This window comes from Sturnus vulgaris, chromosome 3 (genome assembly GCF_052056855.1).
Source record: "Sturnus vulgaris isolate bStuVul1 chromosome 3, bStuVul1.hap1, whole genome shotgun sequence".
Lineage (NCBI taxonomy): Eukaryota > Metazoa > Chordata > Aves > Passeriformes > Sturnidae > Sturnus > Sturnus vulgaris.
The window spans coordinates 2,324,866-2,352,251 of NC_142245.1; the positions used below are offsets into that span (position 1 = coordinate 2,324,866).

Consider the following 27,386-nt stretch of genomic DNA (forward strand, 5'->3'; position numbering starts at 1 on the left):
GCACGGGGAGCCCGGGATCGCCATCCGACCGCTCCCCGGCTCCTCCGAGCGGCCGCTCGCTGCTGAACCCGGGGCTTGCTAGGGGTTTCTCCCCACTTTTTTTCTCCCCGCACTTTTAGTTGCAAAAAGAAAGCGCAGGCTGGAAACATCGTGCCGTGGTCAGCTGGAGCTGCCGGCGAAAGGGAGATGGGTTGTGCCGAGTTCCACCGATATGGACAGTTCAGCTTCCCTGCTCAGCTGAGTTTACGCCGTCCCGCCACTACGGACTGGCCGCAGGGCACAAATGAAAGCAGCCATGAGTGTTTCTAGATCGGTCAGGTGGGGATTTCTAAAATAGCTGCATTATTATGTTACAGTTTCTGTATCTTATGTTATATATTACGTTGCAGTATTAAGTTGATGTGGGTTTTTTAAGACTCAGGTCTATGAATGTTGTCTCAAGGGTGCCTACATTACCCCATAGCGAAGGACAGTGTCTGTTTCTTGTAGGCTAAAGTGACAGTTCCACATTGCTGAAAAGGAGATCCCCGAGAGCTACAATTACAGGAGAAATGTGATTAGGCAGTGCTTTCTCAACCCTTTCTTTTATCTGAGCAACTCTCCAAGCAGCTATTGAAAGCGATACTATGTCATATCTGCCTCCTCTGAGTAAATTGAAATGATTGAAAGAACCAGATGCCTTTATTAATTGTGATTTAAAGTTGGCTCGTGAAAAATACAAAGGGGGCAGTCATTCATTGACATATACACAGCAGCAAAGGAAACAGCAGGTCTTAACACACACAGAGAAGGTTCCAGAGATTTCCTTAAACTAGATCCCTGTGGCTCTCCAGTCAGCCCTGTTTATATTTAATGAACAGCCTCTATCTGCTTGTGGCAGATGGGTTTCTGAACCCAGGGTGTTGCCCTGCTGTCCAGGAGTCTCCAGAAATGGTGTGGTCCCTACAGCCAGCTGTGTTTTGTGTTTGTTTGGGGATACCTTTGCACTGACAATAGATTTTTTAATGACGTCCGAAGGAAAAATGATTGTTTAATTTGCTTTTCCAGGGGCCAAGGCACCCCTGTGTTTTTACTCTCGTTGGCTGCACGTCTGCCTAAATTTATTTCAGCTTTAAATTGTTTGGGACTCCTCTTCTGCACTGCTCAACCCTCCATAGGCATTGCATAATAGGACTCAAAGCCTCAAGTGGCTTGGGAAAGCAGCAGCAGCTTTGCTGCTGGGAGACAAAGTAGGACATGGAATAGTAAGCCCCAAAGAAGATACTCAGATATTTGTCCTCAGTAGGATTTTTTTGATCATGTTCCATCACACTGGGAGATGCTGCCCCTTTTTGGCCTTCAAAAGATCACTCAGTCTTCTGTGACTGCATGAGTCACAAAGCTTTGTCTTTATATTAACAAAATAATTATGCAACCCTCAAAATCATGAGAGCTGATAACAGCCTGTCCTCCAGCCAGCTTCCCTGTCTGGTTCCCTCTGGCATAAAAAGACAGGGAGGGATTCCAAATTCTCCTCCTCCATGCCTCCTACCTACCTCTCATCCATGTCTGCCAGTCTCTTCTCTCCCAGCTTTTGTGTCTTCTTAATAACATAAGGATCACAAGCAGTGACAAAACCATTCTCTTGAAGATTAAGAGGTGTCCCAACTAATCTCTGAATTTTATGCTGTCTCTGTTCCAGAAAAACTTCTAAAGGTGTTAAAAAGGAGGTACACAAATGTGACACACTCCCATCTGAGAACAAGAGCAGTATGTTGTCAGAGCAACAGAATCATTTAGGCTGAAAGTTATGGATTACAACGGTGTCCTTCACATTAAAAACAACTTCATGACTACCTAGTCCAAGAAGTGAGGCCACTTAGGTCTTCAGTGCAGCACATTTCCAGTAAAATTTATTTATTTATTGAAATTATTTTCCTCTGGTTTATAGTATTCTGTTCCTAACTCAAATATATAACACATATGTGTACACACACATACATATGCTTGCATGATAATGTGTATTTTGAATTTATGACTCTGCTTTGCCTAGTTTCTAAAATCCTTCCCATCTTTAGGACTTATTTTAATTTAAAAAATGTAGTTTTTATCTCTATCTTAATCTATTCTACCTCTTATACAATTCTAGTTAGTTGTTGTTTACCTATAGCAAATCTAAGTAAAGGCTTGGATTCTGAGGAAGTAGATGAGGAAATGGAAGACATTTAGAGACTGATACTGATGGGGATCTGGACAATTCTACTCCCAGAATATGCCCAGGGATCTTCAGCTCCTCCTGAGAGTGTTTCTGGGAACAGCAGCCTCTGAAGCTTTTGCTTCAAAGCTTACAGCTTTATTCTGTGTCACCCAGTAAATTTTGGAGTGTGAAATATCAAGTTGCTCTTCTTATATTTTTCCCTATTCTCGTATCTACTCACCTCTGCTTATTTTACCCATTCTCTTGTTCCTGTTGCCTCAGCCCTCAGCCCTCTACCCCTCCTGGCAGCCTCATTGCAAGCTGGAGCTGTTTCAAAGTTTGCCATCTGTCATGCTCAGTGGTGCCTACTCTCAGCCATGGGTTGGAGGAGAAATGGTCTTTGATGTCTTTCTTACAGGATCAACTCTCCAGCATCATGTGCAAGTCATTATTATTTTTGTATTCTGAAGCAAAGATGAAACTTCGATGTCTTTTGAGGTAACTGCAGAGCCATCTTTGTTTCATATGAATCACTTTTGGTGCAGGGCAGCTCTTGGTCAAAGCTTCAGAAAAATACTGAGAATGTGACAGAATAACTCCTAAAAGCCCCAATAACCAAGAAAAATAATAATACATATCCCCTTTTTAACATTCTAATGCTTTTGGAGCTTTCATGATTTTCAGGGTGCAGGATCAGGATTTCTGACCTATAGGAGCTGGCTGTATTACACAATTCCCAGCAAATGTTGACTTTTCTTTGCCATCCATTGTGTCTTGTCAGCTCAGCCCCCAGACCACGTAGCATTCCTCTTGCTATTGTACAGTAAATATTATAGCAGCCTGCTGGGACCTTTTGATGCTGGTGAAAATTATGCTTATCCAACAGAAAAAAAACCAAAAAAACCCAAAAATTAATTGACCAGCCCATCTGGAAGTTCAGCAAATTAAGTTCCTATTTCTAATGCTAACACACAAATGACACTGCTTGCTGCAACTATCCAAAAAGCTGACATTGAATTTGCAAACATTTCAAGTCTCAAAAAAGCAGCTTTTGAGGAAGAAAATCAAAATATGGGGTTTTGGTGCAGTTAAACAGCCAGAGCCAGTCTGAACAGAAAGACTTGCAGTTTTTAGAGCTGGTGAGCTGTGTGTCCTACTTCAGGATTCAGGCAGAGAAGGCTCTGCCGTGGTGTCAAAGGAAAGGAGCCAATGGGAGGTTGTCATTCCATGGAATTAGACAGGAGCAGTTGCATGTGGGCTGTGCATGGGGAATATCGAGCCTTTGAGGACTAAGCAGGATGTCTGGTTCTGTATAATGTGATGAGCTGTATTAAAATCTTGCTGCATATTTTTAAAAACCCTGGACTCAGTTGACAAAACAGATTTAGGATGCCACGTGTATTGCTCAGTGTGTCAAAAAAAGGGAGATGGCTTCTATTTAAAAGGCAAGGCAGGAATATCTCTAACCATGAAACATTTTCAAATACTTGTCACTCCATACAGTGTCCAGACTATTCCTGAGATTAAGTCTTCCATTTGTCAGAAGTTATTTTAGTAAATCCTTGGGATTAAGTCCTTTTTGGCAGTACCGGAGTAGTAACAAAGCAAGAGCGAGAGATGGAAAGAAAATTCTCCAAGAAGCAGGAAAATTCACCATCTTCTCTAACCTGAAGTGACTGATCCTTTTTCAACAGGAACACCCCTGGCTCGGGGACAGATGGTTCACCTGGAGTATCCTCATGCAGGGGCAGTGTGAAAAGTGAAAAGACAGCCTATACCTTCCAAATAACACATTCCAGAAACAAACAAAAAATTAAGCACTGTTGTATCTAATTTCTGACTTGAAAGACAAATGTGGGATGATTCTGACTTCCAAATGCTGCTGCAAAATGTTCCCAAGGGAGTAAAAATGCTTGGGCTGCTTCACCACACAGACTACTACCCACTTCTGTCATGGAAGGATTTTCTCAGCACAGCAAACTGAGAACTTCAGTTGGAGGTGGAGGATGAGGATGGATGAGGGGAGATGTGTCCTTTTCTTCCTGGTGACCACATTTGGAAAGTGCTGAAATCAAAATGGTCTCCTCCAGCACATATTTTCACCTTAAGCACACAGTGCAGATGCAGATTCATCAGGCAAAGTGTTTTGAACTTGAGAATTACTGAAAAAGAGGCACAACATCATTAAATTAGGATTTATCTCTGGTTAAAAGTTATTTTTGTTTGAGAAATAGCATGTGTTTGAACACAGGGGCTCTTCCCAGATGATAAAAAGCCCTTACACTGTCACACTGTTGGGAAGTTCCAGTGATGTCAGAGTAGACACAAAATCAGTTCCATGATGATAAACTGGTCCAGCACAAGAATTAGCAGATTTTAAAATAATTTTACACGGTCCTTAAATATCCCACTCCAAATCTGCCCAGAATTAACTTTCAGTAATTTTGAATAATGCTGTAAAGTAAGTGCCTGAAAAAGCAGAGGACATATTTATATTGATTTGACTGCAGATTCTCACCATGCAAGAGATGTGAGATGTGAAATCTGACTCATACAAGGAGCTCCTACAGTGACATAAGCAGCAGGGGTGTAGCTTTTGAGTAAGAAATGTGCCAATCTTGCTGTTTCTGACTAATATTCTCCCATGGCACCTATAGATTTGCTCTTATTTTTATGGAAAACCTATCCCACCATCCATGTTAGAAGCAGAACAACTTTATCATCTCTACACTTGTACAATTTTCCCAAGCCAGGGACCCCATGGGTTGTGGTTTCCTTGGATCATCAGTGCAGAATATTGTCAGTAACGAGTTGTTTGCACTCGGGAGTTGTTGTTTCCAGGAAAACGCCTGTGCCACTCGATGCCCACGAGGTGGCAGCCTGTGCGGGAGAAACCTGCAGGAAAAGAGGATTGTCCTGAACACCTTTCCCCTCCCCTCTTCAGGCAGAAGTGGTTTCTTTCCTGCAGCCCCGGGCAGCACCCTCTGCACCAGGATTAGGGGTTCGGATAATGCCGAGGGCATGTGCCAGCCCTCACCTGCAGCGCAGGATCCGACGGGCAAAGAAGCAGGTGAGACACACTGACAAGGAGAAATACCACGGAGAAATCAGACAGGCTGGGATGGTCGAGAGGAATAGCAGGAAACTTCCATCCCTGAAAACAGAGTCTGCAGGGGGATGCAATGAAAGAGACCCAGGAGGCTCATGGACAAAAAACACTTCGTGCTTCTAAGCAGCGAGAGAACTCTGAGTTTGCAGTGCAATAAATATACATGAGCACAGGAGGGTGCTGCTCTATCTCTTAGCATGAAGCAGCATCTCTCTTCCCTGCTCCATGATACCATCAGCTTCCAGGACTCTGAAGGGCTTGTGTTTGTTCATCCTGGACAGAGCCCGTGGTGATACAGCTGCTGGATAACCCCAGATTGCTGCGTATTTCTAGAGTAGTGATGTTCAAGTGAGGGCAGATTGTGCTTTGAGGTGATGACCAGCACAGCCAGGAGTCTGCTGGAAAAGCACGCAGGTCTGTCATCCTGCAAAGTGCTGGCAGAGGGGAAGGTGTGGATAACTTTACTGTCATCCCTCTCTAGCTAAGGGTATAAATCAGAGACTGGGGGATTGACATTCCTGTTGCCCTTGTGTTCAGCTGTTCAAAGACAGCCCGGAAGGTGGCACATCATTTGCCTGGAGGAGGTAAGACACCAATTTCTATGGGAAATAGCTCTGTGGATATTACTCTGCAGTTTTGTCCTGAGTATCATTTGCCTTTCCTTAGCAGTGTATCAGCTGGTAGTGAGGGCACAAGGATGGGTAAGGAAGTGCAGGAGAAGTGGTCTAACAGATAAAATCAGATGAATGTGACACAGAAACCAGGTTTCCTTATTTACACGTCTGAGTTGTCCTGTGTGCAGGTCAAGAATAATACCTGCAGACCCTGATGCCCCCTCAAAAACAACAACAGCAACCAAAAAAACCCACAAACCCAAAGGACAGAAATATGTGAAGGTTTTCATTTTTAAAAATAGAAGTCAAATAGAACTTTTAAAAATAGAAGTCAAAAGCCAACTCCATTTTAGAGTTGGAGAAGTGCAAGAGGAGCAGTATCATAGACAGAAGAGAGGCTTTGAAGAGAAGAGACACTGAAATTTGCTGCTAAGCTCACTGATGCAATTTGAGACCCACAAAGAGTGACTCGAGACAGCAGCTACCACTCACCCACCTGCATCTGGTCCCAAACCTCACCTACATTATGCAAAAGGAATTAGTCAATAAGTCCAGTTTCCTCCTGGAAAGCCCACAGAAAAGAAGGCTTGGTTTTTCTGACACAGCTCCATCTCCAGCTGCCAGAAGCACTGTCCAGCCTGACATCTCTGAACAATTGCATGGGGTTACCTCCTTGGTCCTATACTGGGACAGCACAGACAGCCAAGTTCTGGGTTCAGAGAGGGAGTACATGGCTGGCAGGGACAGCTCTTTGAGGATAACAGGACAGGAATGTTACTGTGCCTCCTCATATAATCTTTTATGAGAACATACATGACCCATTTTTTGGCAGCTGGTGTTTTCCTATACCCCTGAGCTGAGCAATTTCCCTGACTTGGGATTTTTGCCTCCCTTAACATTTGCATCACTGGTAAGAAATTTCAACTGCACCATTAGAGAAATATGGGGGCTCACTCTTCCAGCCCAGGCAGTGTGCAGATCATTTGGACTGGCACCTTCCCAAGCATAATGTTCTGAAATGTCACTCTGCTCCTGAGTGGAGCTTGGCTTCTTCCCAGCTTGCCTTCTCCTTTGGCTTGCAGCATCTGTGCATCTAGCCCTCATTTCTTCATGCAGATGCCTGAAGATACAGAAGACAGTGCTCCTGTTAATGCTGGGAAAGTGAAAATGGAGATCTTTAAATTCTAAAGGAACTTTGCCAGGGTATTTCTTGCCATCGTGTAAATGCCCACTTTTTGAATGGACCCCCAAATGTAAGGGAAATGTTTTGGAGCAGCACAGGGAATGTTCAAGGCCTCCTAACAGGACTCTAAACTGGGTCATTTTTAATGCTCCTCACAAGAGGCTCAAAGCATAACTTTAAGCCTCAGTATTTGGAACTTTGTGTTTAAGGGTTTAATGATAATACTTGCATGTGGGTTTTGACCATTCCCTTCCTCTGGAGGTATTGCATTTCCTTTTTAATTTTGGCAGATTTCCAAAGGTGCCAGACAATCAGGGAACAGGAATTGACTCAAATTCAGACAATGTGCCACAGAGCACCCCAGTTCTGTGATGGTGTTTCCACCTGAAACCAGCTTCCTTTTCAGCAGAGCCCACTGGTGTTGCTCTGGCAGGGGACAGGGATGGCCACAGTTGTGTTTCAGACCACTGAGAATCAAGCCATTCCTGAAGCACTGGGACCATTTAGAGGCTGAGTTTTGTTCCTATCTGGGTTGCTAAAGAATATCCTGTTTCTGAAAGCCCTGTGTCACATGGAGGCTGGTAAATAATAAATGCCAGGATGCATAGCTAAGTGTTGGCATATGAAAGGAGCTGTGTTCTGAGCACCAGCTTCTCAGCCTGGCAGGACACAGTTTACCTAAATTTGCTCAGCTGTATTTTTTTCTTTAAGTTGATAATAGCTTTTCCTTTTCTGTCATTAAATAGCTTCTGATAAGAATTTATTTTCCCAAGGGAAACAGGAAAGACTTGAAATCTCTGAAAAAAAGAGTAAAAAAAACCCTACCACAAATGGCAATTGTGTTTTCTACTTTCCAAAGCATTTCGTTTCCCCTCCTGAACTGTGATTTGACATCTAGAGGAAAGGGGGGGGCAAAACCTGATTAAACCAGGTTCAAATTTGGGCAGCACAGCCTCAGAGCCAACATTCGTCCTGGGTCCTGCAAGGTTTTAATCCCAGGCATGGAAGAAATCAAAATCAGTTCTTTGCTCTGTTGTGGCCATACCAGGAGGGAAGAGCAAATCTTTGACAAAGGTCAGCAGAGACCCAAAGGCAGCTTGTGGAGCTGGCCTTGTGCAGCTCTGTCCTGATTAAAGCACTCAGGGAGTGGCTTAATGTTACATCACAGTTTTGGCAGCACTGACGTGGGCAAAGCAATCCTGCTCTACCCTGTTCTCCCTGTTCCTCTCCTCACAAGCCCTTATCTTCCTGCCTGTGTTGTCTGATGATGATAAAGGTGGTTCTGGCCCCTCCAGAACCTGCCTGTCCCTCAGCAGGCAGCTCACTGGGCAGTGCCAAAGGATGATTCCATAATGTCCTTAAGCTGGAGCTCATGGCAAACACACAGGAATTAAGCAGCAGCAGGGAACTCAGTATCTGCTTAAATATTCTGATTACAGGTATATTTAAAGGTGCTGAATTTCTGAAGCCAAAAGGCATTCTTAATGCTCATTAAATTAATCATGTGTGAAGGGCTTTCTTTTGCAAGGAGATGGAGGAAAAACCCCAGCTTATTACTGCACAACAGGATTTTTAAGACATGCTGGTCTCAATTCCAGTTTTATTTTGTTGTTCCATAAAATTGTGTGTTAGGAATAGATTTATACTAGGCCAGTTCCTTGGAGTACCCGATTGCCAAATCCTTTTTTTTTTTTTTTTCCCAAGAAGTGAATTTCTATAAAAACGTAGCAATTTGTAAGCAACCAATGTATTCAATAATGTTTCTCTCTGTGGTACATTTATGGTAGAAATCCAGAAATGAGAAACTCTGAAATGGCAGCATACTGAGAGCACTGTCTCCATTTGATTTCCTTCTAGTCTGAATTTTCATAACAGTTACATTTGGGTTTCAGTTATACCCTACACTGGCTGATGAATATTAAACAGGGTCTATAGATATTTCTTGGATTTGCTTTTACATACTCTGCTTGTACAGAGTTATATTTTTTGATGGTGCCCTTCTTGGTGCCCTCTATCCTACTATTTTATTGTTCCCAGGTTGTTCTGAGAGACAAGTGACAGTGTGAGACAGGAGGAGAATGATTACATTTTGCAGGGAAATTATACAGAGTAGAAAATCAGTAGTTAAATGCTCCTTGGGACTGCCTAAAACTTCTTTGAAGAATAATTAGCTTGCAAGAGAGCTCTGGTGGCTGGAATTCCTCCCCAATTCTGTATGCATAAGATAAATTCAGTCTGGAATAAGCAGTGTGCTTTGAGGTCTCTGCTGATCTGGGGAAATGATTCATGTTGAGAGAATGAAGAAATTAGATAGAAGAGGTGTGGAAGAAAACCTGACTGACCACATCCATGCTGGGCTTGGAAGCGAGGAACAAGCAGCAACAGAACCAGAGAAAAGCCAGCAGGGCAAAACTGCTGGGAGTTAGGGGCTGGGGCTCAGCACCTGCTGATCCAGGTGACTCTGTTCCAATGACAATTATCCACTGGACTGGCAGAGCTGAGGGATTACCAGTGAGGGGAGTCCAGCCCACTCCACAGCTCTAAGTGGTTCATTTGCTAAGCAGCAGCCTCAGATCAAGGGCTGTGTTTAAGCAATTGCCTTAGGTAGGGATCAGGAGAGGTTTCCTAAACTTGGAGGGGACAAAGGGGAGCAGCAGAGGAGTCTGGGTGAGCTCCACCATTGTGTGCTGGTTCTTTGACCATTTTTAATGTTTCCTTTTTGGGATGTTGCTACAGGTAATCCTGAAGTCAGCATATGTAATAGCTGTTGTTTTGAGCTGGTCTGGACAGAGCTGGCCTGGGGGTGAGATCAGTCTTGCTCTCCAGAGCTGTCAGTACTCTGTCATTCAGAAGCATAAAAGCACCCTTGGAATGCACAGAAAGTTGCTGCAAGAGGTGTCAATAGCAGTTCATGACAGACTGAGTGACATTTAATCAATGCATTATCTTCCTAAAAGGAAGGACTAATAAGGCTGAAGAATGTGCTGGAGGCATAATGTAATAGGTATTATGGGAGATTTGAGAGAGATCTAACAAAACAAGAGAATGAAGCAGCACAGTAGTAAAAGAAGTCACCATGGTGGAGATGATCATAGGGCATTGGAGAATGATCTCCTAGGACGAGTGAAAAGTCAATGTTTAGTATTTGTTGCTATTTCCATTCTTAAAGTCATAAGCATGTGAAAATATATCCCTGTTTTGCTTGGGTTTGGTGTGTTGGGTTCTGTTTGTTTCGATTTTTCATAGTATCTATTCTTAGGCACCAGAAAAACATCCAAAACATTGCTACATGTGTAGCAATAATCATGTTACTCAACCCCTCTACAGCCACAGCTGTCTCTCCCTCTTAATTAAATATGTGCTAAAGTGGTCTGTTGGAGCAAAGCCCAGTAGTACAGGTTTGAGCTGTAGGTCCAAAAGTGGTGCTAACAAGCAGGTCTAGAATCACAGACCTGTCAGCTTAGCTTTGGTTCCTGGAAAAACACTGGAACAAATAACCAAACTATTGGAGAGCACCTAGAAGAAATTGAGGGGATGAGTAACAGGCAGCATATTTTATTTTTACATGTGACAAAAAGTTTGAGTTCTGAAGCTGTTTTGCATGTGCTTTTATAATGATGACATGGCTGAAAATATCTGGATGCAAAACTGTTTGGAAAATTGATAGGGATGTGTTTTAGGGGGGTTTTGTTTTGCATTTGTCTTTTGTTTACACCTGTAGAATGGCTGAGGCAAGAGAGAGCATGCAGTTTAAATGCTGGCAGCACTTTGGAAAGGCTGTGAGCACACTGGGCAGGGTTAGAATTCAGTATGAATTGCAAGTGGAGAGGTGGTAAAAACCACACCAAAACCAGCTTGCCATGCTGCTGGGACAGTGCATTGTCCCTCTGCTGATACAGATTTATGGATTGCAATGAACTCTCCATATAGGTTATTCTATAGTTATGACAGGTTGGGGACCAGCAGCTACATGTGTAGTTGACTTATCAATAAGGATGAAACATTTTGATGGCTCCCAAACTGATCATCAATAAACAACACCATGCTGTTACACAAAAGGCACATTAAGTGTATGAGCAGCACTGTTCCCCCTGTGGCAAGTGCAATAATCCAGCAAGCAGGAGTATTGCTTTTGCCTAGAGTACTTCAAAGTTGAGCTGGACTGGGTTGAGTATGAAAAGAAAAGCAGGATGACTGATCCAAGGTCCAAAAGACTTGATTAGCTAGGGAAGATGGAGGAGGTTTCATCCTCAGGAGAGGGAGGCTGAGGGGAAGACTGTATTTCTCCTCAAAACACTGTCAGCTGTTGGGAAGGAAAAAGGCAATAGTTTGGTCTTCTTGACCTTGGCAGTTCAGACAAGAATCTTTGGGCTAAATTGCTTCCAGGGAAAATCAGGGCACTTTAGTAACTGATCTGATACTAAGGGAGTGTGAAGGACTGGAGCAGATTTCCTGGGAGAGGTCTGTGACTCTTCCAAAACAAGCTAGGCCCTGGCCTATGCATGTCCTCCCCTACCCTGCCCAGTGGACTAGATAATCTCTGGAAATCCATTCTACACCTATGGTCCTACTAGGGCTGATTTACACTAATCTACCAGCATGAATCCAGGTTGACTTAACTAAATCAGAGCCAGTAATCTCATCTCAGTGGAATCTTGTCTTCTCAGCAATACAGCTCTAGTTATCCAGAGGTTTTCCATTTTGGAAGTATTGAATGTGTAAGTTACTTGAATAACAAGTATGAAATGTGTAAGCACAGATAAGAACAGGGTAGGAGAGTGCATGCCGCAACAAGTAAATCACAATATCTGACTTGAAACTTACTTGATAATTAGTGTGTGAAGTACAGGTGGTTGATTTTGTTCCACTTTGCCTCAACCCCTCAGTGATGGGGGTTTTGGAGGCTGATAGAGAGCAGTAATGTAAAGCAGGTTTCTGACAGTTCTCCAAGCTACCAGAAGTAGTACTACAAATAGGGAATAACCAGGGTAACTGGATTTTTTTCTTGGCTTCTGGACTTGCTTTATAAACAAACTCTCAAGAAAGCAGTTTCACTGAATTCTCCTCATTAGGAGAACTGACTAATTGGTGGGACAGCCAATGTCTAATGGGTTTGATCTCAGTTTCCTAAACCCAAGCTCTTGAAAATGTTAAGGTTTCTTTGACAGAAATGTTCAAGTTCAAGCGTTGTGGGATGATTGTCAGCAGCATTATCCAGAACCTGTCTGGCATAGAAATGGCTCCTGGAACCTGGATTAGGACTCCAGACCCCTTGGCTTTCTCTTTTCCCAGGTCATACTTTGTAATGCTCCTATCAGCTTCACTGCCTTGTCATACAGGGGGACAGGTTCTCACATCCATTGGAAAGGAGGCAGGGGAGTGGGAGACCTCTTTTGAAGCAAGGATTCAGCCAAAGCAGGGGGTATTTGATGTTCTGATGGGTGTTTGAGGTTTGTTCTGCTGGCCCTAGGTAAAAAGGGATTGTTATTCCACTTCTCCTTGGAAGCCTGAGACTTTTCCCTATCGCTGCCTTATCAGTGTTTGCATCTGTTTGAATGTGTTTGTGCAGTGATCTTGGCACTCCAGTGGGGAATGGTATTTCAGGCTTTGCCTTGGGCACCAGCTGACCCGTGACACACTGCAGTACAAAGTTCATCCAAGTGGCACAGTGGAAACTTGTGAGTTGTTCTTTATTAAAAAAAAATATTTTAAAGGCCAAAATAACTCACCTACCCATAAGACATTGTTCCTTGCAGTTGTGGTTTTTCATGCTTCTCAGAGCTAATACAACAGCATTGCCCATAGTTAATTTTTGCTTTTTTTTTTTAATCCTTAGGGAATGCCTAAATAAATTAGACACATTGTAACAAACTAATCTTGTGACTTCCCATTTCAGAGTTCCTGTGCTCTGGGACCTGGAGTCCAGGCTCCTCGGACAGATGCTGCCTGTGGCAGTCACTGTTTCAGTGCTGGGTCTGCTCACAGATGAGCAGCTATAAATGGCACAACTTTCCTCTCATGAGCTTGTGGGGACAGGCATTTGGATGGAGGAGTGGCCCCTCTTCAAGCTCGGCAGTGGGGAAAGCTGTTCAGCAGGGAAATCTGCCATTTGTAGAGATTATTTCAACCCCCTGCCTTGCACTTGTCAGTTTGGAGATTGTCTCAGCTTATTTCAAAGTCAGTTTTAAGCCTTTTAAATGAGCTTTATACTGATACACCAATAAGATGTTTATATATGCTTCTGGCACTATCCATTTAGAGAGATGAAAGCAAAAGTTAACACAGACTTTCTCTCTGCCTAAAATCAAGGTAAAGGATTGTAAGGAAGCCTGTGGCTCCTTAGAACATGTGCTGTGTCCTGTGGTATGACACCAGTAACACCCCATAATTGACATGGTACAGATTGCAAACTCAGCTGCTCTAGGGCAAAACTCAGCAAAGCCTGTGTGGCACCACCAGCCTGACTGCAGTGACCTCCATGGTCTCTGCTTCTGTCGCACCCTGGGACCAGTTTTGCTTCATCCTGCTGTGGCTCTGTGCTTTCCTATCTTTTGCATCTCTTCAGTCCTCATTGATGAACTCACAAGTCAGGGGCTGCTATTAAGTTATTCCTCCAAGGAAGAGCTGTGTGACAAGCACAGGGTGCAGGTGTGTGTGGTCTGCAAGTCCCACCTGTCCTGACATCTGTCACATCCACATCGTGTGTCTGGAGTATCCAGCACCAGCCAGGACACACCATGGCATGGTCACTTGTGCATGGCTGAGTTTTAGACACAGGAAATCCCAGTCCTGCATTTTTTTGTTGTGGAAATGAATAGTGGAGCTGCAGGTGATACTAACCATGGCTTAAGAGTATTGAGGTAATTATAGAAACACTTGAGCATGGCAAGCACGTCAGAGGGTTCTGTATATGTTTATATTGATTAAACTATTAACAAGAATAGCAAATCCCATTACACTAATCATTATTTTGCTTCCCTGCCTTCTCATCCCTCTTTGTTCTTCCCTGATTACAATAAACACATGAAGGGAAATCTCTCACCTCAGGTGTCTGAAACACCTCCCAATATCCAGTGTGGAGGTGGGTAGTACCTGCTTTGACTTCAGTGGAGCTGTTTCTGTGTCTGACCCCTGCTCAGGAGAGGAAAGGCAGGAGAAAAGTGTCCCCAAAAATAGAGTGCTGCTAAGGGAGTGACCATGCTGGAGAGTATTTAACCCAAGGGGATGCTCTCTTAGTATCTTTCAACAGGTATGCAGATATTTATAAAGGAATAATATTGGCTTGTAGATTAGTTATTAACATAATTTAAAGTGGTAGAAGGATGTGTTCATGTAACTAGCTTCCCTCTGGTTCTCCATCACCACTAACATTTCAGGTCTCTTGGGAAATAATTTCACAGTGTTACCCAGGAAAATCTGTTATATTTGAAGTCAAATTCTGCACTTCCTTAAAAAGGTTCAAAAAATGGAAGTATTGCAGTTGAGATTGAGGTGAAAGAACAGGTCTTGGGTGATCAGTTGTTTCTGTTCTGAGTTGCAGGACATAGGATTTGGTGCTAAAGCTATTTTTCTTTTAGCAGACTTTTATAGCCCAATTACATTTTTATTAAATGGATCAAAGTGATCTATTGAAAAACATGTTGGAATTGTTGGATATTTTTCTGAAAATATTAATCAAGACTTGGAATACTTTCAGGATTTTCTGAATCTCCAATTTCAATGTCTGTGTGCTTGGAGAGATGTGCCTAAAGATATTGCCAGATTCTTTTGGCCAGGTTTGTAGGCTTGAAAAGCCAGTTGCTTTAATTTTTTTGTGTTATATGTTAGTGATGAAACATTCAACACTATTTAAGGAATTCAAATCCCTCATTCCCACTCAAATTAAAAGCATCTGGGCATTCAGATCCCTTAGTCAGCTTCAGCAGTCTATAACTTCTAGTTTGATATAACTAATTTGTGTTAAACATACTTTTAAGTGCAGTTATATTATGATTTATCTCATGGTGGTATTGCCTCACGGTCATAATTTTAAGCTTGCACACAGTAGTTCCCTGTATCCCAATGGACTGGAAAGCTTTATAAACAAATGTAGGCCATTCCCAAGTCCTCGGGCCAGCAAAACTTCCACTGATATCTTCAGGAGCTGTGCTCAAATAATGTCTCTAATTTCAGACCATGAATACTACAGTGTACAGAAGCAGGCAGCATCCTTTGCTTGAAGGTCACTTTGGGAGAGAAGCAGCAGCCATGCAGCAGCCCACACATGGCCCCTGCCACATTTTGGAGGAGAAAATAATGGTTATCAGCTGAAATTGTGCAGGGTTATGTGCACAGAATGGGATTTTGCACTGAGGGAGTTGACAACACTGGCTCAGAGCAGGGTTCTGACTAAAAGAAACATTTCCTGGGATGTTCTGCAGAATATATGGGTTTGGCATTATTCATGTAACTGGTTATTTGCCAAATGTGTAAAGACTAAAACCTCAAGCTTTTAATTCAGGAATTTTCTGCTTTAACATGTTCTCTCTCAGTGCTTTGATGTCACAGAATTAAAATGTTTGTTTTCAGTCTGATTTGATACTAAGCTGGTTTAATGTCTTACAGAAGCTGTTTTGAAAGCTTTCCTTTTCCTCCTTGGATCCAGCTCCCTAGGAGGGTGACATCTCTTATCATCAGTCAGGCAGTTCTGAGTTGTGGCTTTAGATAATGAAAACCAAGCCTTGGCGTTTTGCTTCCCAGCAAAGTTCTTCCTTTATTTCTTTCACCTCAGATGTTTTTTCCTCTGTGCATATCCCAGTGTGCACAGTACAGCATTGTAATGAACAACCCAAAATTTCAGCGTCTTGGTGTTCTCTTCCTTACAGATTAGACTTGCAAGAGAGTTGCAGACCTGTGTCATGATTCTGAAGATGTTTTCTGTTTTCATCCACAGTTTTTTGCTGTCTTGCAATTGAAGTCACTGCTCATAATCCCCTGCTGCCAGGGCTTTGTCACTTCTGATCCCAGCTATGCTCCTGTTTTTTTGTTGTGGTGTGACAGTGCTAATGTGTAGTGCTCCGTGGGTTTCCTTCCTGCCTGAAAGACAGCAGGAGAGTTTTAGCTCTTCAGTGCTCTTTGCTCGTTTCCCTGAGTTCATTCTTGCTTGGCTGCATGTGCTGCCTCAGCCCAGCTGCTGCAGCGACCACTGGTGACACAGGGCAGGGGCTACCAGGCTGTATCCACATCTGTGTTCCATGCAGCATCCACAGCCTGCTTAAGGCCCTGATCCAACACTCAGAAAGGATAAAGATGCTGCTGAGAACCAGACACCTGCAGTAGTGTTAGATGGAGAGCCAGGGATCCTCTCCTCTAAAGCAAGAAAAGATTAGACTGCCCAGTGGGGACACTGGCAGGTCATCTCATTAACTGTCTGCTTCTTTGTTTTCTGTTTTATTTTTTTTTTTCTGTTTTCTCTCCTGTCTTAAAGCCTGGATCAGAGAATCATAGGGTGCTCTTGGTGCTTCCTTTCAAGCAGGGATGTTGGGGAACACCATTTCAATTGCTCTTCCAGCCATGTGCTGGAGTAGATGGAATCCAAGGGCCTTTGGAGCCTGCAGCAGTGAGAATAGAGGAGCTGGAGAGAGATGGTCCAGCAATGAACAAGAGACAGGATATTTTGGGGTTTGCCCTTTAAGAGCAACTATTGTGTATCTTAAAATCCAGTGAGATGCTGGAGAGCAGTTAATGCTCTGCCTTGGAGACTGAGCTGGCTGGTCTTGTGTTTGCTCTTGAATTGAATGTACTGCTGTGCCCTGGGCTGGACTGCTCAGGGCCACTTTGATGCAGAAAAGCAACGTCCTTGAGGTGTCAGAGTGCTGCAGGAGGCTGCTCCTGGGCTGTTCTCCCAGCCCTCTCCCCACCACCTGGGTCCCCCTTCCCTGTCCCAGCAGGGGTAAAAGAGATGCTGGTTACCTCCGGCAGGTAACTGAGCTGTGAGGGTGCTGCCTCACCTGTCAGTTTTTGGACTTCAGCAGAGGCACAAGCAGCTTTGGACTTCTCTTCAGGAGATTCAGGACACAGGTCAGTGGGTGAAAGAGGATAGAGATGCAGAGAGCTGCAAATAGAAAAGTGACACTGGTTCAGCCACTAACTCAATGGCAAAAGACAACATTATTGTGTAAAAAAAAACCAACAAAAAAACCAATGTTTTTTTAGCACAGCCTCTGCGGGCTTTAGATTCCCAGAGTGAGGTATTGTTCCCTGTCCCACTCCTACCAGCAGCAGGGCTGTGGAGAAGGGGATGCTCACAGGCTGAGCTCACTCCACACTGTGCAAATGTGCTCCTCAAACATGAGCTGAGTCACAGAAGCCAGCAGCAGGAGGTTTAGCAGCGTGGCCATCAGTGCTGCACTTCCCAGTGCTGGCTGCCTGGGAGCCAGAGCAGGGCTTGTGGGGAGTAAGGACAAAGGGGAGAACCAGGCAGTTGGGAGAGAGATTTCTTGATTGTTAACCTCATCTTTCTGGGACATATTCCACATCTAATACTGACACTTGGGAAAGGAGGAGGTGCCTACTTTTTCCTGGTATTTCGTGAAGGAGTATTTAGCTGCCTGCTCTTACAATTTTATTTTTGTTATTGGTCTTTTACAAAGTGCATTGGGACACCACAGCCAGAGTCATCTCTTCCCTGGGGCCAGAACCTGTCTGTGTTCTTGTGTTGTGGAGACTCTTACAAGGCCAGAGAACACCTTCCAATGGTGGCAGTCTCACAGAGGAGGTTTCATATGCAGCTAAAACTAAATATTATAGCTTGTAATTTATAATTGGATAAATAACTACAAATGAACATGACATATAAATAAATAAAGCCATGCTTTAATTAGAGGGTTATTTCTAATCAGGAAGTCTTCCTTACAAACAACTAGCCCTGACAACGCAGCTCTTCCAAGTGGATGCTAAAGCAGCAGTATTTTCCATGGGAAGAGCAAACCAGGGGAGAATTTCTGCCATCTGATAAAGGCCCAGTGCTGCCAGTTACTGAATTGCATTTTGCTGATGGGAGCCATGGGGTTTTATTTTCTGTGTCAGGAGGAGGGAGCTCAGCTGGTCCCTGGGACAATGGGAGCTTTGCAGAGCTGATTTTGCACGTTGGCTCTGTCCTACCCAGGTAGTCTTGTTTGAAAGTCCAGTCTGAGAGAGCAACATTTTTCCAGAATATTAGCTAAAATCTTTAAACCCACATTTTAAGCTGTCCATGACCAACCCTGGTGAGAAGTGGCCACAAACAAAGGCTTTGCTTTTGAAATTCTGCCAAGAATGTTAAGAAAAAAAGCCCTGTATTGGCTGCAACATTATAAAGGCACTTTCCCCTCATCTAGACCTTGTCAGAGAAATGCAATATGTTCAGTTGTACCTGTCTGCAGTAAGCAGTTCCTTCGTGGAGCCTTGAAAACCTTCTTCCCCTCACAGGAGGCTTTTCTCTCAGGTAACCCACATGTGTCTGGTGCCCCTTCATCCCATATCAGGATCGATGGCTTCCTCATCTTCCCATACATGCCTGCCAAATCAACAGGGTATGAGCTCAGTTAACCCACCCAGCTCATTCTTGAATCACATGGTGATGTTTCTCCAAAGACAGAACAGGTACAGATTAAATCTTGCCACTTGCAACTCATTCTAATTAAAAACCTAAAGGTAATGAGCTCTGTAATAGCAATCCATGCTGGGAAGTGCCATAGTGTGCAAGACTCTCAGCATTAGAAACAAGAGTTCAAAGGTAGTTATTCCTCCCTGTGTCCACTAAAATGTGTTATTACATATTCCTTGGAATTTCAAATCTTTATTTTTTTTAATCAGTTCCTTGAAGTTATTTTACAAAAGCTTTGGAAGTGTTTCCGTCAGTTATATGAAGAGGTTATCCAGAATGAACAAGAGAAAGCTGTGTTCTATGAACAACCTAATGCACTTCAAAAAGTTCAGCAACCCGATGGAAAGTCAGATTATTTGCAGAAGGTCAAATCAATTTTATGATCAGGCAAATGTTAGCAAATTGCTTTTCTTAGAAGCAAAGCAAGGGAAGTATTTTCTAAGAAATATGCTCGAGGAAAAATCAAATTACACTTATTAGAAACCATCACTGAATGAGACCTGCTCTCTTTAAGGCACTTGTTCCCTTTGTAATGCCAAGCTATTACATCCAAGTATCACACAGGGGCATAGTCAGGTACAAAAGTTTTTTACTCTGTAGAGAAAAAAAAATCAGAACTGGGGCATTTCTGTCTGTGCTGTAGTGAATAATCTTTGAGAGGGGATTTTTATCTATTTACTTGTGTAACTTCAAATTAGAGTGCCAAGGGGCTCTGACCCATAAGAATGCAGTGTCTACTTAGGAGCCATATTTCTTTAAAGCCTGGTGGCTTCTCCAGATTGTCTCCAGACAGTGCATCCCTGGGAGAGGGGAAAGGCTGGGTGCTGTTGGAAGACAATGACTTCATGCTTGAGGAAAGAAGTCCCTGCCTGGCCTTAGTGAGAGAGCCAGAATAAGGCATGAAGGAAAATAACTCCCTAATGTTCTAGCAAGAGCCCAAGATAAGCTCCAGGTGACTTTTTTTTTTCTGGCCAAGAGTTGTCCTTCTCAGCACTTTGCCTCTCTGCTTCTCAGAAAACAGAGCTAAGAATCCAAGTCTCCTTTTACCTGCTGCCATGGCTGAGTTGCAGAGTCAATGCATCGACCTGTTTTGCATCAGTATCCACATGACTGACGCAGACTGACATGATCTGTGCCCTGGAGCTGGTGGCATGAATAAAAATCTGCTGGAGAGGTCTAAAGAGAGGGATGCAGAGAGCAAATGGATGACAGGAGCATTCCTCCTGTCACCTCTGTTTCCGACATCCAAACATTTGGGGACTTTGCTTCTTTTTTTTTTTTTAAGTTATAACTTATTCTCAGATTTCTGCCTGTATTTTTATTTTCTGAACCTTATATAAATAACACTGGAGTCTGCTGTTCTTGCATGGATGGATAAGAAGGACCTGATTCCTCCCTTTGCAGTTTGATACCTGGTAAATTAGTAAATGTTGTATGTATGGTTATGGGAAAGCTCGGGAATTTTCCATCAGTGTGTTTATTCATTGGACAATGTGCTCTCCATAGTTTAAAACAGGATGGAAATTCAAACCTATGATGAGGACTAAAAGCTTTCCTGATTTTGTGCAAGTCTTAGGTAGCAACAGTAGAGAGAAAATGCATTTTTAGTATATTTAATGTGAAACCACAAAGGTGGCCAAAGGGAAGGAGAAAAAGGCAAGCAACCTGAAAGGAGTTTTTTATTTAGATTGGTGACATCTCAGTTAATTTAATGATGGCCACTTAAAATGGGAATGGGGAAAACAAGGCTGTAATGAAGGACAGGCACCTGGACTATTAGAGGAAAAGAGCAGTTCAAGTCCAGAACAGGATTAGAGAAATCAAAAACTTTCTGGGATACTATATTTTGGCTCTGCTCTAAGGTTTAAACGGACTTGTGTGGTGTTTGTTATGTTTCTACATCAAGGACAAGGCAGAATGGAGTTTAAATATCAACACTGAGATCTGGAGGGAAAAGCAAATGGGAGAAGCAGTCAGGTGTTGTGCCAGATAGACACATACAGGGGTAAATGTCTGCATTAACCACTGGGAATGGACCTCTGGTGAGGAACATTTTTATGGGGGGAAATATGAATACTATTCATTATTGAAAATAACCATTTGTTATTTGTGCCTCAGTCTGTTGGCTTGAAAAGTTACACCCACTCAGGTTAGAAATGAATGCTACCTGACAGGGTAATTTCTTATCAGACAGCTCATAGATTTCAAGCTATTTGACCAAACCAGAGCAGTGAATATTTAAGAATAAATGTAGTTCTAGAAACCAGGAAAAAAACACCTAGGAACAGCAGGAAGGTACTGCTTTTTTTTTTTTTACCACATAGTCAGAACAAATTATTTGACTAAGGATAATGAAGCATCAGGTCTGAAATCTTTTCACTGCATGCATTTGTAATTCAATAGATGTGAAAAATAGGCTGATTTTTAACCCTCTGGTGGCAGATGGCTGCCTGGCCTAAACTTAGGCCATATTTTTGAAGTTAGTATTACTAAGTCAGCCTACCAAGCTCTGTGTTGGGATTTTTAAGAGCTTTAGTGCCACAGGCTGTACCTGCCAGACTTTTCCCCTCAGGACCTCCCCAGGAAAGCAGAGGAACAGTGTAGTGCCAAAGCAAAGCTGCAGGGGCTGAGCTGACCACAGACCTGGCCAAGTCCTCTGTCCTGCTGCAAGGAGAACTCTGTACAAGAGTTTGCTCTTGCCTCACTTTTCCTACCGAAAATGCCACACAATCCTTCTGTGTTACCTTGGGGTTTGCAGCATAAGTGTTGGGAAAACAGTCTGTTAAATGGGAAATATGAAAAGAGTAGATTTAAAATAAATAATCTACTCAGATGTTGTGTAATCACAAAGATAATTTATTTGTATCAGGGAAGTATTTAATTATCATATACAGAAGTGTTCCATTTTTATGCATATTCAGTTTTACCACATAATTCAAATTAAGTCTCTAAGCATATGTGTTAAAACTGTTCAGCAGGTTTCTGTCTCCAAACACTGCAATATGGGAAAGCAGAGCTGCAGAAATATTTTCTCTCACTTGATTCCCTTTCCCTGTTAACACTGACCTCTAGAAAACTTTTCTGAAGGACTGAGGTAAGGGGTAGAGTAAAAACATCCAGGTGCACACACACTTTGACAAACTGCATTATTTGGAAAAGACACAGATCTGTAGAACTCTTTGGGTTTTAATCATTTGGGTATTTTTCAAAAATATTTTCTGGTCAGAAACTGCCCACCTCTGGTTAATGAAGGACATCTCCAAACTGGTGCAAAGCCAAGCTCTTGTCTGGGAAGTTTTTAAATCAGTGTAAAGGTTATGTTACACCTGTGGTTATTTCCAATTACTTCCAAAATCAGAGATTAGTTAAGCATCATGCATAAGTGATAAATAAATAGCTTCCCAGATACTTTTTGGGTTTATTTTGCTTTGCATCTCCAATCCTTCCACTGCAGTTGCATGAAAAGGTGTTGATCACTTGTTTAAAGAATGACATATCATAAATATAGATATCTTTTTGGCAATCTCTAAAAATACTCTTCAGTCTTGTGTGGTTTAATGATTGATGCAGCTTGGAAATCAAACTCTTGTCTAGGGGTTGCTGTAAGATAAACTTATGGTTTAGGACTAAAATTCACATGAGTTAAGCGGGGGCAGTGTGAAGAGGGTACTGTTTTAGGATGCTAAAAATGGCTTCTGGCAGAATTTAGGAGCCAATATAACATAAGTACCCAACTGCCTGGGCTTTGTTTGGTTTCTTTTTGAGAAACGATCCACATCTGTTCCTGTCTGCAAACAGAAGATTTGGAAGAAAGATAAAAAAGACCTTGGCAATGCATGGCTCTTTCACCTCCTCTTTCCATATTGTACTCATGGCTGATATTAGTGATGAGCATGGCAATGCATCCAAAAAATAACCCTGTTTTTAACACGGGGCAGACCAACATGCATTTTTAATTATCACTTAAAGATCTTGGTTTGCAAGCAGTGATCCTCTGGCCACCAACAAGCAAAAAAACCAAAGCTTTGGGATGGAGGTTTTGAACCCAAGTGGACTCTGCCCACTGGCAGTGAATGAGGGATGGGGATGGAGGAGAAGTGTTGCTGCAGCTTTTCTGGATTGTTAACACTTTAATCAGGAGGTTCTATGTGGATGTCCCGGGTGCTCGGTGCTTGGCAGAGGTGTTGTCTGTCGAAACAAGAGAATTACAAAACCACTTTAAGGATGTGAAAATTGGCCTCCCATAAAATGCCCAGAGGTACTGGATGCAGGGCTTCATTTGGAAAATGACACATTGACTCATAGATTCCTATTTTTAAAAAGAAGCTTTGACTGGGGAGCTCCCCTTCATCTTAAAATAAATAATTCCTCCTAGCCTATAGTTTCAGAATGAGATCTATTTTCTCTCTCTGGGTTGTTTCATAGCCCTGATGCTGCTGTATCAAAGTGCTTCTCTCATTTTGATAAATCTCCAAGAGATAGGAAAGCAAAATAATTGCAAGCCAGTTTTTCAAAAACTTCTGGATAACCCCCATTAAAGGCAAAAAAGCATAGCTGCAAAAATTATTCATTTCACTCATAAGTCCAAACATGGTCATTTACAGCTTGGAAAATGGGCTGATTTGTCCAAGGTGGCCTGCAGTTGTTGTAGCTGAGTGAAGTTAAATAATGCAGTACTCTTTAAAATTGCATGAGTATATGATTTTGTTTGCTTTATTCATTCCTACTCCCTTGTAGTTTATTGCAGTCAATGATTATTGCATCTGTTCAATCCATCTCTGCAGCTGTGGGAACGGCTGCTTGTGCCACGCACTGAGCTAGACTGTTCCAAAAGAAAGCTGAACTTTCTCTCTGCTCTGAGTGTAGGAATGACTGGATGGCCTTTCCTTTATCCCAAGGAAAGCACAGTATGGAAAGTGAATAAGTGTTACCTCCTAATAAAATAACCTGATCAACCACACTGGCATCCTTAGGAAGCAAAAGTTTCCCCAGTGTGTCCACCACACAAGGCAGCAGTTCCAATGTCTCTGTCTCCTGTTCAGGCTCACTGTAGGGTCTTCCTTTCTGGATCTCTGTCCTAAGAATGCCTTCCTGGACTAAACTGTATGGCAAACTAAAGTCTGGGAATGCTGAAGGAGAGGTGCAAAGCAAGGAGAAATATCAGGAGAGCATCTGCCACTACTACCTGCTGCACAGCAGAGCTGCAAGAGCAGCCTGACCTTTGGAAGAGGTGGAGACTATCCAAGGAGCCACGGGGCTGCTGGAAGCCTCGACAGCTCGGCGCTGTGTGTGGCTCTGCCAGCATCTCAGAGCACAGCCATGAGCAAGCCAGTGCAGCTGTGGACACCCCTCCTTGCCCAGGATTAGCTGTACCTGCCCAGGCTGGTGTGACTGCCCTCACAGCTCTGCTCTGAGAGATTGCATCAGTGTCCCACAGTGCACAGAAGAAAGTAACGAGCTGGATTAACACGACTTAACACTCCTATTTAAACTGATCAAATGATAAGGTGATCTGGCCTGCACTAACTTAGGGAGAGGTCATGAGAGCCACTTTGCCAACAGCAACATGGAGATGAGGACAGATGGCCAAGGATGGCAGTCCAGTATCTCCCACTGGCCTAGCTGTCTGCATTGGTAGCTCTTTCCAGGCCCTTTGGAGCCTGCAGAGGGCTTGGAAACATTCATTAGCTACTGGTCTGAAAAACCATGGAAGTGTGGTGGTGAGAGAGTGTTTCAAACATGGCCCCTAACATTATTTAGGAATTAATATTATTAATTTGCATCAGTTATTTCTCTGCTTGTGTGAAAGTTATTGTCCTTCCTATTTGAGAGACAGGGACAGAGGGAAGGTGATAAGTACCAAAGAATCCAGCAGTTGTCTGGTCTTATCTGAAATTCAGGTACAAGAAATGAAATCCTGACCCAATGAAAACCAACAACTCTTGTAATCAACTTCAGCATAGCAGAGATCTGAACAAAGAGAGAAAGACTGTCCAGTGTGAGACATTGCTCACAACAAGGATCATCTCTCCTGTTGGAACCTGGGGAATTACAGAGGATGCCTCATCCCTGGAAGTGTGCAGGGCCAGGCTGGATGAGGCTTGGAGCAACCAGGTCTAGTGGAAGGCATCCCTGCCCATGGCACTGGGGTTGGACCCTGATGGCTTTTAAGGCCCCTCCCAACCCAAAGAATTGTGTGATCCTCTGGCACAGTCAGTGCTGCTTCTGCTTAGCCCTGTGACTGTTGTGTGTGATCAGGTGAACCCCGAGGTGCTGTGACAGCAGAGGCTCCAGCAGATAACCAGACCAGCATTTTGGTTGTCTGAACTCTTTTTGAGTCAGTGCTGTGTGTTGGGTCTTGCCCATCTCTACAGTATTTCCTCCTTGCCCTACCCCACCCTCCCCGCAGTCAATCCTGAAAATCGTGAAGCAATTGCCAGCATTTCCAGGCAGCCTGCCCAAAGAGCAGCACAGCGAGCACTTCCTCAGGTAGCTCCATCACAGAGGACTTGGACATGATGCCAAGAGCTCTTGCAATATCTCATAGTACAAGCTCAGCTACTGGAGGTGAGCAATAAAACTCTTTCTCTCATCTTTTTCCTTCTGTCTCTTTGACCTCTTGGTCACAGAGAAAGCTTGAATATCTAAACTAAAGGCACCAAAGGCTAAAAGCCAGAAGAACCAATGCCTTTTTATGAACCAAGTTATGGTATCACACAGCAAAGGAAGAATTTGGAAGGGAGCTGACTTACATTTCTCTGTGCCTTTGTTACATTCTCCTTAGGCCTGATAGCATCTTATTAATTTGTACAGTCACTGCAAAATAAAGGTGCAAGCCTTCCTGAAAATTTGGGTTGCTGGGCCTGTACTAGAATGAAAACCAGAATATTTTAGCTGTCATAAGTATTTTAATTCTAGAAGGAACCATGACTGAGGGATTCTGTCTTCACTGTGTTACTTTGAAAGACATTTAGGATGAATTTCAAAAGATTTGATTGTATAGAACAAGTATCTTTTTATTTACAATAACAAAGATACAATGGTAAAAATGTCCTCTGGGAACAAGTAATTTTAAAAAAATAAGACAAAACCCCATAAAAACTAGCAAAGGTTCCTTTCTTTAGAAATGAAAAATTGCATACACAAAGTGCATAAAAGAAGTTTTTAAATGGAGAAGATTGTGTAATAGTTCTGCCCTACAGCACTAACTCTTCTCCTGCCTTTGTCCCGATCCTGCTGACCAAACTGCATGTGGGGACCCACCAATGTAGGCTTTTGATTTGGTTTAAATTCTTTCATTATCAATCAGTTGGTGGTGAGTGTTCATGTTCACCTAAGCCATACCAAAAACATCCCAGTAAATTTTGCAAAATTAATATCAGCACTCACTCAAAACTGTTAACAAAGAAACCCAAGAAAACAGTGAGGTTTTCTTTCTTTTTATTTTTTTCTTTTATTTTTCTTTTTTTTCCCCTCCCAACATACTGCTTTGATCTGCCATGCAATTGGGTCAGCACTTGGGAAATACATTTCAACATCCACATCTATGATGTGAATATTATGCAGGAGATCCTAAATGTAAAACTTCACAGATCCTACGACCAATCACCCTGTCATAAAACATGACACCTGCAAAAGCCCTTAACTAGCACGGGGACCAAACTAGTCAAGAGCAAAAAAAGACAGGTATCACTGTGCCAGAATCTCATTTAATTAGAACAGCACAGTCTCACAGATCACTACTATTTAAGAAAACCTCTGCTGTTCATTTCCAGAGCAGGATTATGCTGATACTCAGCTTGGGGAGCTTTTAGGCCTTGTCCATACGAGGTTTAACCAGAGTAATTTTCCTAGGGTAAATGAGCCTAAATGCTCGTGCAGGCAGCTGAGCACTCAGCCTGAAACCCACTGCTGGTGTGCAGGGAGCCATTTCTGGAGCCTGCAGCAGGCAGTGACTTGGGGGATGCATCCTGGGCCATGCAGAGTTGCACAGGCACTGCTGGGTGCTTCTGAGGAGGAGAGCAGTGTGACAGAACTGTGTCCTGAATAGCTGCAGGCAGCAGCAGGTGCTGACTAGAGTTCCCTCCCACCCCTCCGAAGGGTGTCTGCAGTATGGGAGGCTTCGTGGTGTGTGCTCTGACTTCCCAAATGTCCTTCCTCTGCAGGGCCTGGGAGCACAGAGACAACTTTCAGTACTGGGCAGCACTACCAAGGGTCCTACTTGTTTTGGGGAGATGCTCTCTGAGATCTCGGTGTAAGCAAGCAGAGAGGCTGCCCTGGGGAAACCCCAAAGAGAGCCTTGGAGACACCACAGAGAGGAGAGACAGAGAAGCTGGAGAAGGAAGGCAGAAGTGTGGGGAAGCATAGAGAGCTTTGCAGCTCAGAGGACCCTCAGGGAGGTTCACAGTGGAGGAGAGGGGTTGGCCTCTTCCCTTGTAACCCCGTAGCCCTGAGGGCAATGAGGGTACAGCCCTGATGGCTGAGGCTGAATTCTCCATCACTCCCAAGAGGTGTAAAATGATGGCTGTGGGGACACAGATTCCTGGATCCTAGGGGTTACTCAGCAGGGCATAAGCCAGTCTTCCCACTGGCAGCCTTCACCTAGGAAGGACTGAGATTCCCAAGCAGTGCTTACAGCCATCCCATCAGTAGGACACTTGCCCCGTGCTGTCCCAGGT

General features: G+C 43.3%; 2 protein-coding genes across 4 annotated transcripts in view; one reads left to right on the plus strand and one right to left on the minus strand.

Moving 5' to 3' along the window:
- PAK5 (p21 (RAC1) activated kinase 5) overlaps positions 1 to 27,386 on the plus strand; it is a 159,196-nt gene that overhangs the window by 19,012 nt on the left and 112,798 nt on the right. The gene's annotated exons all lie outside the window — the stretch shown is intronic.
- LOC106865168 (uncharacterized) overlaps positions 95 to 27,386 on the minus strand; it is a 28,314-nt gene continuing 1,022 nt past the window's right edge. The window contains exons 2-4 of one of the 3 annotated variants that reach the window (XM_014895057.2): positions 18,475 to 18,618; positions 17,072 to 17,175; positions 95 to 4,338 (exon numbers count right to left, since the gene is read on the minus strand). In XM_014895057.2, the coding sequence (XP_014750543.2) occupies positions 17,075 to 17,175; positions 18,475 to 18,618 (245 nt within the window). In that variant the 3' untranslated portion in view covers positions 95 to 4,338; positions 17,072 to 17,074. Of the gene's footprint in view, positions 4,339 to 13,976; positions 16,158 to 17,033; positions 17,176 to 18,474; positions 18,619 to 27,386 lie in introns of those variants that run through there. The other 2 variants (XM_014895055.2, XM_088162802.1) reach the window with 2 other exon arrangements.